The 15,465-nt window shown below is 40.2% G+C and overlaps 1 protein-coding gene across 1 annotated transcript in view; it reads left to right on the top strand.

The window, feature by feature from the left end:
- Positions 1-1,140: 1,140 nt before the first annotated feature.
- KIF6 (kinesin family member 6) overlaps positions 1,141-15,465 on the top strand; it is a gene marked incomplete at its 3' end in the record, with an annotated part of 371,372 nt that continues 357,047 nt past the window's right edge. The window contains exons 1-3 of the mRNA XM_082848404.1: positions 1,141-1,265; positions 5,112-5,221; positions 10,268-10,342. Of these exons, the coding sequence (XP_082704530.1) occupies positions 1,200-1,265; positions 5,112-5,221; positions 10,268-10,342 (251 nt within the window). The 5' untranslated portion in view covers positions 1,141-1,199. The remainder of the gene's footprint in view (positions 1,266-5,111; positions 5,222-10,267; positions 10,343-15,465) is intronic.

Below are 15,465 nucleotides of genomic sequence, written 5' to 3'. Positions count from 1 at the left end.
GAACTTATAACTGGAAGTTCCTACCCTTTGCCCAATATCTCCCCATTTCCCCCACCCCCCCAGCCCCTGGAAACTACCATTCTACTCTCTGTTTCTATGAGTTCAACTTTTTTTGATTCCACATATAAGTGAGAGCATACAGTATTTTTCTTTTCCAACATATTTCACTAAGCATAATGCCCATCCACGTTGCTGCAAATGGCAGAATTTCCTTCTTTTTTGGCAGAATAATCTTCATATATATCCCCATTATAAACATAAAACATAATAAATATATAAAATAATATCCCATTATACAGATCACATTTTCTTTATCCATTCATCCATTAGTGGGCAATTAGGTTGGTTCTATATCTTGGCTAATATTGCTGTGTACATGGGAGTGCAAATATTCCTCTGATTTCAATTCTTTTGGATATATACCCAGGAGTGGAATTGCTGGATCACATGGCAGTTCTATTTTGAATTTTTTAAGGAACGTGCACACTGTTTTCCATAGTGACTGTACCAACTCACATTCCCACCAACAGTGCCCACCGGAGCCCATCCTTTCATGCCAGGACCACTGCATGGGAAACAGTCCCCCTTCCTCCAACTTTGGCCTCTTCCAAAACAGAACTAGATGAGGTGCCCTTCCACAGAACCCCGCGCTACCCCAACATAACTTGTAATTTCCTATTAAAACTCTGTCTCCTTCATCAGACCCTAATGTCCAAGTGGGCACAGGAAGTTTTGCTCAGCTCAGGATCCAGGGCCAGTATATTGCTGTCACAGATCAAGTGCCATTTCTTCAATGAATGAATAATAAAAACCAGAATGACTTCAGTGCTAAAAAGAGGTGTTGGCAGAGAGAAAGAATGTATTGAAGAACTAGCAAGGCACGACGGTTATCACCCCGTTAACCACGCTCCAGGCCAGCTCTGGCGTTAAGCCAGAAGCCGGACCTCACCATGCGCATGCGCAGCTCTCCCCGCTAGGCTCTGCCCCGCCCCACCCTCAATCCTTCCTTTCGGGCCTCCCCAACCCGTCAGCAACCAATTAGGGAGAGGAGGCGGTCCTGGTTGGCGCGGTGCTCCTTGGGTAGTGTCCCTAGTTACTGTTGCTAAGGCTTCGTCTCGCCTGAGGTGGCGGGAGTCAGAAGATTTGGGAGCCGCGGCCTGAGAGAGAGGTCAAGGGTCAGTGCAAGAACCGGGGAGGAGATGGTGAAGCAGACTATCCAAATTTTCGCCAGGGTGAAGCCCACTGTCCGGAAGCAGCAACAAGGGGTACGGGTCGGAGCAGCACGGGCGCCGGCGCGGCGGGGCCTCTCAGACCGGGGGAGGGGCGGCACGCGAGGGCCCTGGGCCGGGGTGAGTGGTTCGGCGCCAGGCGCTGGATGCGGCCCGGAGCTCGGCACACTTGGACACGGAGCCCGGGCCCCCTCGCAGACTCCCGCGCATTGCGGTCAGGGGCGCGGACAGACAGACACCCAGTACACTCCCACCCAACCCAGCCCTGCGGGTCCAGACTAACCTTCACAGAGCCACATGCGTACCCCCGGACGCACATGTTCACGCAGCGGCAGACACGTGCACGTGCAGGTACGTCTGCGTGTACGCTCACGTAGACTGCGCCTCAGCTGTTCACCGTTATTGCACCTTTCTGGAAGACAGTCACACAGCTGTGCCCACCCAGGTACACTCAAGCTTCTCTTTCGTCCTCAGGCAAAACGTGCAAGCAAGAGAAACGTGCCTATCCGTGTCTGAGATGATAGGACAATAGTTACAGATAAAGATACACAAAGCGTACACGGTGCTCTGCCCGCAATGGGCCCTTAGAATTCGTTGACTAACTGTATTGTTATCAGGAACAGAAGCATGAACGTTGACATACACTCATTACAGATATGGATAGATATTTATGCATCCTGACACAGAATACACATAAACTTTTTATTCAGAAAACATTAACTGAGCATTACTAGGTGTTTCCTCTAGGGTGCTAAACTCGAAAGGGTACAAAGAAGGTTAAGACATGACCCTTACTCTGAGCAGAGATATTGTACTTTGAATGCTTCTCAAACGTTGTTTTCTTTCCCTGGGAAGGACCATAGTCATTCTTACCACTTAGATGCTTTGTCTACATTATCCCTGAGTCTCAAGAGAACTCCGCAAGATTGGTGTCATTTTCTTTATTTTATAGATGAGGAAGCTGAGCCTCAGACAGGTTAAATAATTTGGCCAAGCTACCCACCTACTGAGTGGCAGAACCCTGATTTTAATTAAAGATTTTTTTTTTTTCCAAAGCTCTTGGCTCTTGGGACAAAACCTTTTTGCCTCACAAAGTAAGGATATAGGCAAGGGCAATCTGAGTCCTGTTCACGAGTCTCTGGAATGGGCATATTATAAATAATATTTTATCTCTACCCCATATCTACACAGTGTGTATGTGTATATGTAACATCATAGCAGCTCATAATTTAGCATTTGCCTCATGTGATTTATGTATTTAAAACAAGGAGAATATAGTGTCTTGTCATCGTCATCATCTTCAGTCTTTTCATTCGTGGAATACATTTAGGAAAAGATGCATGAGAAGACTCCAAAGAAAATATTGGCTTTTTTTTTTTTTTTGGAATTTTAAGGAATAAAGAGTATAGAAAGGAGCCATGGGTATCATCCCATTTTCTCTCCTCCTACATTCATTTTCAAGAAGGGTTGTAAAAGTGCATCAGTTATAAAAATTATATGTAACATTTCCCTACGCCCCCCCCCCCAGCCCTCCTCAGATTCTTAGCTAAAAATACTGAACTTGTCTACATTGACTCAGCAGTCAGAAACAGGTGCTTGGATATGGTAACATGAGAAGATGGATAGAAGTGGGACTGGGGGTGGTGGTGGGTTGATGGAGAACGCTGGATTTAATTTGAACTTCCTCTTTCCTTAAAATGCAATGTTTGAATATTTCAGTGTGCCTCCTTTTGCATTTCTTTGGTGAGATTCGGTGGAATGGCTTGTTTGCTACTCCAGGAAGTATTTTTAGGTATCATAGTGTATTTTAATAATGTCAGATTCTTACCGAGATGCAACATTATGCCGCATAACACAAACATAAGAGAGCACAGATGAACGAATTTTGAGTTCATCTGTGCCTGGAGCAGAGAGTATCCCTGCTCTTCCTTAGAAATCCCACTTTTAGCACCCTATCCTTTTGCCCCCCCAAAGACTGTGTGGTTGTTTCTCTGACTAGAAACGCTCCTTGTAACATTAAACCAAGTGATTCAAAGATGTTTTTTTTTTTCTCTTCATTTTGTGGCTCCATTACTTCAGTAATAGTATTCCCTAAGGCACTATATATTAAATTATGATAATTTATAGATTAATACATTAAAAGGTACATAAGAAGATGCTCTGTGATCATTTTAACAATGGCAATGCTTTTCATTTGTATACTGCTTTGTATATTTTGAAGTATTTTCATATTCATCCTTGCATTTGATCTGTCTCCTATTAAAAACAAACTGTCTCACATATTTTTATGACTAACGGTAGAAAGCCAATCTATTAGAGTAAACAAGTTTTTTCATTAGGGACTTTTCTTAATGCCTCAAAGAATGGCTTAATGAGAGGAGTTGAGGGTCACAGTAGCTACTCTAATTATTGGTCCTTTTTCTCTTCTGAGTACTGAGTGTTACAGATTTTTAAAAATGTTATGGCACCCCTCACTCCTTTATGTTTTATGTCTTACACACTCCTTTAACTCACCTGTCTAGCCATTAACCTTTAAAAAAAAATAATGTAATGCCCTATAGTATGTAATTTTTAAATGTCTCTTGAGAAAACCTAGCCAGAAAGCCTTGGACCTGCTGCCATTACTTTCTACAAATAATTTTATTTTACAGCATGACTTTTCTTACATGAGCTCCTCACATTTTAAATGAGAGGGCTCAATAAAAATCTGCTTAGGAAAATTATTCAGACTTTCTGGAGATTTAGATAGGCTTTTACTTATTTAAAAATATGACTTTTCCCCCATAATCAAGCATCTAAATGGGTCTTAAACAGGAAGTATTGCCTGTTAGAAGGAATTTTATTTCTTGATGAAAGACAAGAAATCTTTTTTAAAAACCTCTAAATCTAATGACTAACATTTTTTATGGTGCATTACAAAATGCTTCCATTTCCATGACATCCTTTGAGCCCCACAGCAATCTTGTAATGGAGGCAATTCTGTTTCCTTCATTTTATGTATAAGGTACCGAGATTCTGAAAGCAGTGGCTGGTCACACAGCTGGTGAATTGAGATCAGCGTTAGACCCAGGTCTTTGGACATTGAATCGTAGACTTTTCTTTATTCCCCATGATATCTTTATAGGCTTGACTCTTGCTTTTCCTGGCCAATAAATAAAGGAGTAGGTAACCAAGAAAAGAATCAGAGAATATTACAGTTGTAAAGGTGGTTGGTTAAGACCCTTCATTTCCATATCAGCTTAAGGAGGTTAAGTGATTTCTCCCAGGTCATTTTCTAATTAGTGGCTGAGCTGGGAGGAGAATCTTGAAAATGACATCAAAGACATGAATTACATGTCTCCTTTGAAACCACATGTTTTTTATCAGACGCTTGAATATGTCTCGTGGAAACGTTTACTTCTTTGAACATAACTTGAATTAGGGCATTCTTGTGAGCTCTCTGAGAAGGCTCAGACCCAGTCCTTTCATCTCTGTGTCTAGCATTTTGGAAATGCTCAGAAATGCTTATTGGTTGTAGTAAAATGTTAATTTCTGGTACATAATTCCAAAGTAATACTTAGATAATATGTTGTTGTCAGGGCTATTAGCTTCTCAACAATGGAGACAGACACTTGATACTCAAATTTGAATGTTACATCATTCAAAGAGGATTTGAGCTTTGATTGGGCATTGATTTAGGTTTTACCTCTTGTTCAGTTCCATATATTTGTTTGAGTGTGCACAGAGTTTAAAGAGGAAAATTATCCAAATTGTGCTATGTTATGACTTTTTATCTGAAAAGTGCAGTTTTTTAAACACTATTACAATGCATGTCATAATAACATGGTCATTGTTCAAGCCATAATTTTACCATTTTATATTCACTTGTCTTCACATTTTCAGATTTATTCCATAGATGAAGATGAAAAATTAACACCTAGCTTGGAGATCATCTTACCTCGTGATTTGGCAGATGGATTTGTGAATAATAAGCGAGAAAGCTACAGATTTAAGTAAGCCTTTCTCTTCTCATCTTCATTTCTGTTTTACTATTGAACTAATTCTTGTACTGCGTTAATAGCCACTGTGAAATCATTGGCACCATTTCTTGGGGAGACTGTAGTACAGTTCTCTATTTTTTAAAAAATTTATTTAATTTATTTTATTTTTGGCTGCGTTGGGTCTTCGTTGCTGTACGTGGGCTTTCTCTGGTTGCAGTGAGCCGGGGCTACTCTTCGTTGTGGTGCGCGGGCTTCTCATTGCAGTGGCATCTCTTGGCACACGGCTTCAGTAGTTGTGACATGTGGGCTCAGTAGTTGTGGCTTGCAGGCTCTAGAGTGCAGACTCAGTAGTTGTGGCATGCGGGCTTAGTTGCTCGACAGCATGTGGGATCTTCCTGGACCAGGGCCCGAACCCGTGTCCCCTGCATTGGCAGGCAGATTCTTAACCACTGTGCCACCAGGGAAGCCCACAGTTCTCTATTTTATCTAGTAGATAGAATTCAAGTTGTCTTTTCATTGCTGTGCCCAAAGTTCAAAAGGGGATATATTTCTGTATCCAACAGGATAGCCCAAGATCTCAGCCTTTCTTTACTATATCTGTTTATCACGTGTTATCTTTTTCCTTTTTGGCCCACTATAGTTTAGCTCTTATAAGAAGTTCAGTGCATGACTAAACTTTATTAAAGATGTGTGCTGTATAGGTGAGCCTTCTTAATAACATAAATGGTATACTGACCTCAAGTGTACATATGTACGCTCTGTATCTGTACGGTCCAGTGTATCAGCCACTAGCCACATGTAGCTCTTAAGCACTTGAAATGTAGCTGGTCTGAATTGAGATGCACTGTAAGTATGAGATATATCAAGGATTTTTGAAGGCTTAGTATGAAATAAAAAGAATATAAAATAGCTCAAGATTTTTTTTCATATTGATTACATGTTAAAATGATAAAATGTTGGATATATTGTGTTAAAATATATTATTAAAAATAATTTTACCTGTTTCATTTCACTTAAGAAATGAAGCTACTAGAAAATTTTGAATTACACATATATGCATATTTATGTGTTACGTTTTATTTCTCTAGCACAGTTCAGAACTGTATGGTTCAGGTGGAAAGTAGCAAACAGCTACCCCTGGATTGTCATCAGTGCCCTTTGTCTGAATACTATTCTAGTAGCCAGGCCTTAAATTTGGGGATTATGGCTGTTTCATACTGCCTTTATTTTCCAGTTTCAGATGACATCATTTCCTTTAATCCCCACTTTTGATTTCTGGAGAAGTTTGAGCCCGAGTTAAACCCATATTTAGTCTCTGGCCTAAATTTAGGTAGGAGATTCCTGGGTCCTGCTGAAGGAATCCTAATTGCTCTCCTGCATTCCTCTCTATGCTGTTTTTCATAGGCCTTATTTTGAGACTATTCCTGCCCTTGCCCTTTGGATAAAACCATCTCAGATATTTTTTTGTGTTTCTCTCTCTCATTCTCTCTCTCTCTACTTCTTATTTCTCCTCCCCCCTCATTATTATTGTAATTATTGTTATTATTACTTTGTCTTACAAAGATTCTCTTTGGTCTTCACAACTCCCCCTTTGTCTGTCATGTATATATCTCTCCCAGCGCCTCCACCCCTTCTTCTTCTTGTGTCTCCTTTTACAGTAAGTACAAGCAGGATGGCTAGCACAAGGTTACGTGGTGAGATGGTCCTAACCTGGTCTTTTTGGCTCCTCTTTGCCTTTCATTCTATCCTTTAAGGAGTAGCCTTCTAATATATGACTTACTTTTCTGAAGGGGCATTCTCCCACTGGTGTAAGCATGCTACATACCTTAGTAGCTATGACTTAATGACAGATACCCTAGGCCTGTCTCCACAAAGCCACAGTTTGCTAAGACATTTTATTCAGCATGATTCTGTTTGAATGCTAAGAAACAGTTGGCCATGTTTCTATCCATCGGCCCTGTCCAAAGTACTCTGTGTGTTATGTAGATACAAACAGAGTGCAATTTAAACACATGCTTATTGAAAAAGTGCTATCTGCTTATTTTTAAATCTCTTAATCATTCTTTCTAAATCTCTGAATTAAAAACATTGGTTTTAGTATTTTAAATAAAGAAATTAGTAAAATACATATGTTCAGAGATAAATATTTAAGCATTTTAAAGGCTGTTTTGTCCCAAGAAAATTCATGCAATCAATAAATCTTTATTAACCATCCACTGCATGCTGTTTTAATGGCTAGGAATACAGCAGGGAATGCCACCAAGCTTCTGCTCTTAGGTGCTTACATTTTAGTGGGAGGAGATGGACGGGCAAGGTGTATGTATCAGAAAGTGTTGAGTGCTGTGGAGAAAAATAAGGCAAGGAAAGGTAACAAGGAGTGCTGGGATGAGGGGCAGCAAAGTGGAGGGGTGGCTGCAGTATTTCACGGGGTCTTCAGGAAAGGTGTACATTTTAACAAAAACTTGAAGGTGGTAAGGAAACGAGACATTCAGATACCTGGGGGATGGGAATTCCAGGCTGAAGATATTGCAAGAGCGAAGTTCCTGGGATGGGAGAGTGCCTGGCACGTTTGAAGAAGAGTGAGAGATCTGTGTGGCTGGAGGAGAGTAAGCAAGGGGGCTGGAGGGGAAGAAGAAGGTTAACGGGGCAGCAGATCATATGGAACTTTTCCCAAAGTGCTGAGAGAAGGTAATGGGGGGTTGTGAGCAGAAGAATGGAATAATCTCACTTATGTTTGAGCAGGATCATTCTTGCTAGCATGTGGAAATAGACTGTGAGGGGGCAAGGGAGACCAGGCAAGAAATTGTGGCAGCTTGGGCCAGAGTAGTAGCAAGTGGAAATGTTGAGAAATAGTTGGATTCTGGATGTATTTTGAAGGTCAGAGCTGACAGAGTTTGCTGATGGGTCATATATAGAGTGTAATGGAAAGAGAGGAGTCAAGGATATACTCTAAGGGTTTTGGACTGAACTTTTAAAAGGATGGAGGTGTCATTTACCAGGATGAGGAAGACCGGGAGGAACAGGTTTGGGGTGAGAAGAGATAAGCAATGACCACATTTGAAATGGTCTTTAGAAAAAGCCTACACAACCTCCTAATAAATGAAAGGACCTGCTAGGAATCAGGAAACCTACATTATGTCTCAAGGCACATTATAGATTAGCTCCACGGCCATGAGTAAGTTGCTTTATCTCTCTGGGCCTCAATTTCTTCCTCTGTAAAGGATTAGATTGAACTTATTAAACTCTTTGATTCTATTTTGCTCTTCAGTGGTTTCCAGAAGACAGCTGATCATAATGACTTTCCAGATTACTATACAACTGCATTATATAAAGTAAAGTGTTTGGGGGTGATGATATTTTATGTTTAATGCACAGTGTGTGATTTATTGAAACTCCTGCCATCTCTTTGATTTACATGGTGGTAGATGTCATTCCTCTTAAGGAAGTGGAGTTGGGAATGGCTAATTCATTCGCTCAGTCATCACCAACCTGGTAAAAGAAGCAAAACAGCCTTAGCATCATCACCTAAAAGCACCGCTGGGTCTGTGCTCAGACATCACAGTGGGTAGTGCTCTGGAGAGCACATGAGCAGCCGTGTTATCTCAACATTCCTATCTGAAGCCCTCATACACCTATAGGGTCTTGAGGAGTGTTCTGGGCACACTCAGTAAATATTGCTGAAATATCGTCTGGCCTGCTAAATGAGTACCCAGAGTGCCTTACAATCTCTCTTTGCATATAGTTTCATTGTTTGCTTCTTCAAAAGTGTGGTTGGTATGCTGTAGGAATCTTTTGAAATTAATGTTGATTAAAGACAATGAATTTCATTCCATTTCATATCCAACCCAGCTCCAGACATCCTCCTGAACTCCTGAGTAGTGAAAACAAACCTACATTTCATGTAGTCTCTACTTTACTTGAACATGTGCCCAACTCACTTGTGTGGGCAGATACACACACCAAAGGTTCCTAAGCACTTTGAAAGCTGCTTAGGATTTGGGTGTTTCAAAGGTTTTGCTTTAATGTACCCCCTCTCCCAATTTTTATTCTGAAAACTTTTAAATATGCAGAAGAGGTGGAGGAATGATGCAATCAAATCTCCTTTACCCTTTGTGGGAAATTCCTCAATTGTTAACGTTTTGCCCTCTGTGCTTATGCATGCACTCTCTCTCTCTCTCTCTCTCTCTCTCTCTTTCTCCCCTTCTCCTTGCCTTCTCTCCTTTTTTTACTTTCCTTCCTGTTTGTATTGCTCCCTCTCTGTTTCTTCATGATGTTTGAATGGGGGCTATATTTGCTGGTTGTGAGTTAACACATTGTATAAGGATAGGTTGAGTCTCCCCCCAGGTTTTCAGCTGTGCTTGTGATCCTGTACTAAGCTAAATCAGGGTGCCATCGCAAGAAGGGTGCAATGGATACCATCCCCCCTCCCCACGGCTCGAGCCTTGCCAGTCGGATCAAGATTTCCTTTATAGGACAGGTCTATCTTAATTTACTGTTTGACTTTTGACTCATGATCAACAAAATGAAACAAACTGTCCTAAGAATTAAGTAGCTGATACTAGGTGCAGTACCTAATTAATGGAAAATAAACTTCAGTTTAAAACTTTAAAACTAAGTTCAAAAATCATACATTTCACAGCTGCATTCTTTTCTTACAGGTCAGACATCAGAAGTTCTTTGGCTGTTTACATCCTGTTCTTGGGTTTCCATTTCATGCACTTATCTAGATTTGAATTTGATGCCAATTGCAGACACTGTCCCTCTTGAGAGCTAAAAAACACACAGTTTATTATTTGGTTCAAAGCTGCTGCGGTTTTTCAGAGGGATTTATTGTGCAGATCTTGTCAAAGCAATACTGTTTACCCACCATTTGTATACAGGGGTACAAGAGTACAGTGTGTTTGGGGCTACAGGGCAAACATTGTGTTAGGTTAGTTAAGCCCAGTGATGTAAATATGAGGTAATTTACAAAGCTTTCAGGGGAAAAAAAAGTATGTATTAATCCAATAGTGTTTGAAGGCTCAAGCTTTTAAATAATTACTGTTTTCACATTTGCAGATTTCAAAGGATTTTTGATCAGAATGAAAAGCAAGAGACCATTTTTGAAAACATTGCCAAGCCAGTTGCTGAGAGGTAGGATTGCCTATATTTTGTTCAGTGGGTTAGTGGTTTTTCATCTTGCCTTCAATTCTCAGATAACTGTGGTAATGTGCTTCAGTATATCAATTATGTACTCAGGCTGTAGGGCATGTGATGATGGCAGTACTGATACCTTCTATTGTTACACCTTGTTTGTTTTAGATTTAGATTCTGAGCCTCAAAACAAACCGGTGAGATAGACAGAATAGCTATTATGACTCCCATTTTGAAAGACATGGAAACCTCTGAGGATTAGCGAGATTAAGGAGCACTGCTCAGGGTTAGTGGCTAGTGGTAGCAGAGTCCTAGATGGTTGTCTAACTGTTAAGTCCAGTGCTGTTTTCTGAGTACAGTGTTTCAAACATATGGTTAGACAGATGAAGGACTGTGACACCTGGGAGGCCTAATTCTGGTTGACCCAACTCTACCTCTGTGTAATAACTCTATTTCAAAGCTTGACTCTTAGCTTAGGTCCCTTTTGTTTCTGTATACCCAGGTAGTTCCAGGCTGCTGACTACTGGAACCAAACTCACATGAGAATAAATGATTCCGAATAAACTGGAGTGCCATTTTATTAATATATGTTGGCAAAGTCTCCTTGGGACTAGACTCTCAAGCCCTTAGATAAGCACACTCTCTTTCTGTAGGGAGTCTGTATGGGAAACTACTAGTAATAAGATTGCTTATTTGGGTGATTTTATGACCTAATTAACCCCAGATATATCTATCTTTACTATTCAAATGAAAAATATGTCCGCTAAGTAAACCCGTTTTTCAAGTCCACGGATCAGTACACCCTCAACCACGACATTGCTGAAAATATATCGACACACATTGTCTCCCAGACTCCTAGCTCATGAATCCTACTCAAAGCACGCCCTTCTCTCTTTTTTCCCAGCTTTATTGAGATATAATTGACACATGACATTGTGTAAGTTTAAGGTATATGTGTTGATTTGACACATTTATAAGTTGCAAAATGATTCTCACCATAGTATTAGCTACCACCTGCATCTTGTCACGTAGTTCCCATTTCTTTTTTGTGGTGAGAACATTTAAGATTTGCTCTCTTAGCAGCTTTTAACATTTATAAATACTATTAGCTACAGTCACCATGCTGTCCATTAGATCCCTAAACTTGTTAAGCCCTTCTCTTTTTATACTGTCTTCCGTAACAGTGGGTAGAATATAATTGAGTAGGCTTAAGCTATTTTGGTTGTAGTCACAATCCAACAGCATCTCTTTAGACTAAATTCAGGTCTCTTTGACTGAATGTCACACATTTCTAAAATTCTCTTCTTTTTAGTAATGTTTTGGGTTATGTCATTTTTCAGGTAGCCCATCCCATGTGTTTTATTTTGAGTCTTTCTAAAATCATTCGGGGAGGGGACCTTAGTTTGTGTTTCATGGATGTCTGTTTCCCCCCCCCCCCATTACTGACTGCCTCTCCCATCTTGAGCCCACTTCCCCCTTGAGCCCTTGCTGTGCCCTCTGACAGGAATTCTCTTCCTTCAGAAATCTGCATAGTTGCTTCCTCAGCTCTTTTGAAGTCTTTGTTCATGTATCACCTTCTCAGGAAGGCCTTCCTTTATTAGTACCTGATTGAAACTGCATTCCCTGTCACGCTTCCCTATTTTATTTTATTTGTTTGAGCACTTATCACCATCTGACGTACTATATAGTTTACTTACTAGTTGCTTTGTTTGTCTGTCTTCTACTAGAACAAAAGCTCCATTGAAGGCTGGAGATTTATTTGTTTTGTTCACTGACTTGACAGAGATGCCCAGCCCGACGATGACAGGATTTGAAAAATGACAGGCAAGAGCATTTTTATCCAGGCTGCTCAAGTTGGTCCTAGTGAATCATATCTTTCATCAGTAGGAAGCATTCCTCATTGTCCTTTTTAATACTTTTATTCTTGTGTCCCATTTTTCCTGAAACTATTTTTGCTATTTTTTTCATGTTAGCCTTTATCTGCTTTATCTTTCTCGATCTCTTAACTCAACTTCCCTGTGTCATTTTGTCTTTAAATATAGGTCTGGTAAATAAAATATATTTGGCTTTTGCTTTTGTAGCTAAACTCAGAGTCCCTGATATTTAATTGGTAACTTTAACCTGTTAATATTTAATATTATTACTGTAATAGTGTTTGGAGCTATCCTCTCAGGTTTTTTTTCTATTTATCATACTCTCTATTTTTTTCCCTTTCATGCTGTTTGTTGGTTTGACTGTGCTCTTTGTTGCTTTTGCCACTTTCCATTTTCTCTCTCAAGGTGTACACACCTCTGTGTGGTTTAAATTCAGATATTAAAACTTATTTTTATTTTTTCTCAACATCTGAACTTCCTTCATCTGCCTGCCTGTCTGTCTCTCTTCTCCCCAGGCAGGGACCTTAGCACACTTTTACTTTGCCTTTCCTACTTTCCCAGCACTTTAGGTATTGAGATCTACTGATAATTTTATTCAGGATTGTCAAAAATCATTTTCATTCTCAGCATTTGCTTAAACTTATCTCTAAGTTATTTTTCTTTGCTTTTCACTGTTTCTTATACTTACGTCTGTTCCTTGGATTCCCTTTTAGTTTTGCTGGTAATCATCTTCTAATAAGTTTTTAGAGAGAGTTCAAGACTGGGGAGCTTTCTGAAGCTTTTCATTCCCCTTCACAGTTAAATGACAGTTTGACTGGGTATAGAATTCTAGGTTAAAAATTCCTTTCTCTCATAGCTATGAAGATATTGCTTCATTGTCTCTTTGTATGCAGTGTTGCTGAATAGATGTCAGTGTCAATCTGGCTCTTATTTCTTCTTAGGAAATACCCTTCTTTCCTGGATGTTTTTAGGATTTTTTTTCTTTTTCTTTTTATGAAATTTTATATCAGTGGGTCTATTGATTGTCTAGGTATGGCTATTTTTTCATATCATTTATTCTTGTCTCTCATTCAGCCACTTCAATCTAAAAACTCTTATATTCAAGCTCAGGGGTCATCACATTGCTAATTTCTTTGATGATTCAAAAATTAATTTTCTTCCCTCTAACTTATTTATTCTTTCTTTCTGGAACTTCTGGATCCAGAACTATCAGTTATATCCTTCCAGGATGGTGGTTTGCTTTTCAGCCATGTATATTCTCTATCACCTACCTCTTAAATTTTTAGTTTTTACGATTTTAGTTTTCATTTGTAGGAAATGAAAAAAGTCTATTCTTGTTTATTCATGTGATCTCCTCCCTTTTCCTTCTGAAGAAAATTATCTTTCTTGGAAACAGTGGCTTTTCTTTCTATGTACTTTCTCTTTATGTGAATGTTCTTCTACTGTTGAGTTTGGTGCGTTGCTTTCCCAGTACAGACTTTCCTCGGATGTTTGGTGATTCTCAGTGGTGGGCTCACCTCTGTCATTTGAGAGTGCTGTTGTCTGTTTGAGAATGCTGTTTCTGTTCACTGTGGCTCCCCTGGTGTCTGTGGTGAAGGAATGGTGTGCCCTGAGCTTGTCTGCTGGGTGTGAGAACACTCTTTCCTCCTGGGTGTTGCTCACCACCAAGGGCTCTGCTCAGCATCACTAATCCAGGCTCCTACTCTGCAGGAAAGTGTTCTTTAATAGTGGATGGACAGGGCTTCCCTGGTGGCGCAGTGGTTGAGAGTCCGCCTGCCGATGCGGGGGATGTGGGTTCGTGCCCTGGTCTGAGAGGATCCCACATGCCGCGGAGCGGCTGGGCCCATGAGCCATGGCCGCTGAGCCTGCGCGTCTGGAGCCTGTGCTAGGCAACGGGAGAGGCCACAACAGTGAGAGGCGTACTGCAAAAAAAAAAAAAAAAAAAAATAGTGGATGGACAGATGGAGGCAGACTCACGTCTCTCTCTGATTCATCTGCAGAGGAGAGGGTTATCAAGGAAATTAACACTAAACTAAGAGCCTGGGGGAATCTCTGTTTGCATTGCCTTTAAATATGTCATATATAGTATGTTCACACTTTAGGAAAACTTGAATTGTGGGACTTTGAACGGTAAAATACAAGGTATCAATAAAGTCATTTATACACAATATTTGAAGTAATATTTATCCCATAAATTGAAAAATATATTTTTAAGAATTATATAAGTTGGCAGGCCTGGTGAATGGAAGCTGTGCCACTTTCGATGTTAAACGGAAGTGCCTGCTGTTCTGGTGAAGGTTAGTCTCCAGGAACACATGCTCAGTGTAAATCCAGTTCATCTTACACTGTCCCTTTAAGGCTGCTCTACTGGGTTAACCTATTGTAGCTTAATTCTAGTTACTGTGTACAATTAAAGCTAAATAAAAGTAATCATATTTCTTTCCAAAATTCTGTAGTTCAGGAATCTTACTAATTTAGACGCATCTTTCCCTACTTAGCTCAAATCAGTGATATGACTCCATGACTGCGGAATTGCAGGACTGGTGGTGAGAATTTATAAAGCTCTAACTTTGTATCATGGGAAATTAAGTAAAAGAATCTTTGTGGTTATTTGTTCTTTAGCACATCTCCACTAGGAAGTACATTCCGCCTCTTCTGCACTTTGAAGGTAAAAACCTCCTTCTAGCATATTAATTTTGCTCACTGGTTTTGGAATAAGTTTTTGGAAAGGTAAAATTTGGTAGGTCCACAGATGTGTTTAGTGTATGGCACTGCACCACATAAAAGAGGTTGTAGCTTTACTTGATATTTTACTTGGTGTTACGCTTTTCAAGCTGGAGTGCATTGATCTTGGGAGTATGTGGTGCTCTATCAGGGGATACCTGAAGCCACAAGCTGAACGCAGCACATCATTCTGGAGTATGAATTTTACTTAAAGATTTAGGCAGAAAACTTTGAAATCTAGACTTTTCGGGGGTTTTATCACATGCACTTGTAAATCTGCAGAACCCCAGTTTTCCAGCCAATCTTCTGCTTTACCTAAAAGCTTGGGGTGTAGGAAATTCATTTTAGGTACAGTGAGTGCTTTTGGAAAAATTTGGAAATTTGGTGTTAGAGAAGAACATGGTTTGACCAAAATGAATAGGGCGCACACTGCCAGGAGGACTGGTTGCGCCCAAGATACAGGTCCCCATAGCTGGCGCCACTGGGCAGCTAAAGCCTCTGCACTGCAGCAAGGTCAGCCAGGAT

Source organism: Leucopleurus acutus, assembly GCF_964270905.1.
Source record: "Leucopleurus acutus genome assembly, chromosome: 10".
Lineage (NCBI taxonomy): Eukaryota > Metazoa > Chordata > Mammalia > Artiodactyla > Delphinidae > Leucopleurus > Leucopleurus acutus.
Note: the sequence above shows the minus strand (reverse complement) of the source record. Positions and strands in the feature narration are given on the sequence as shown.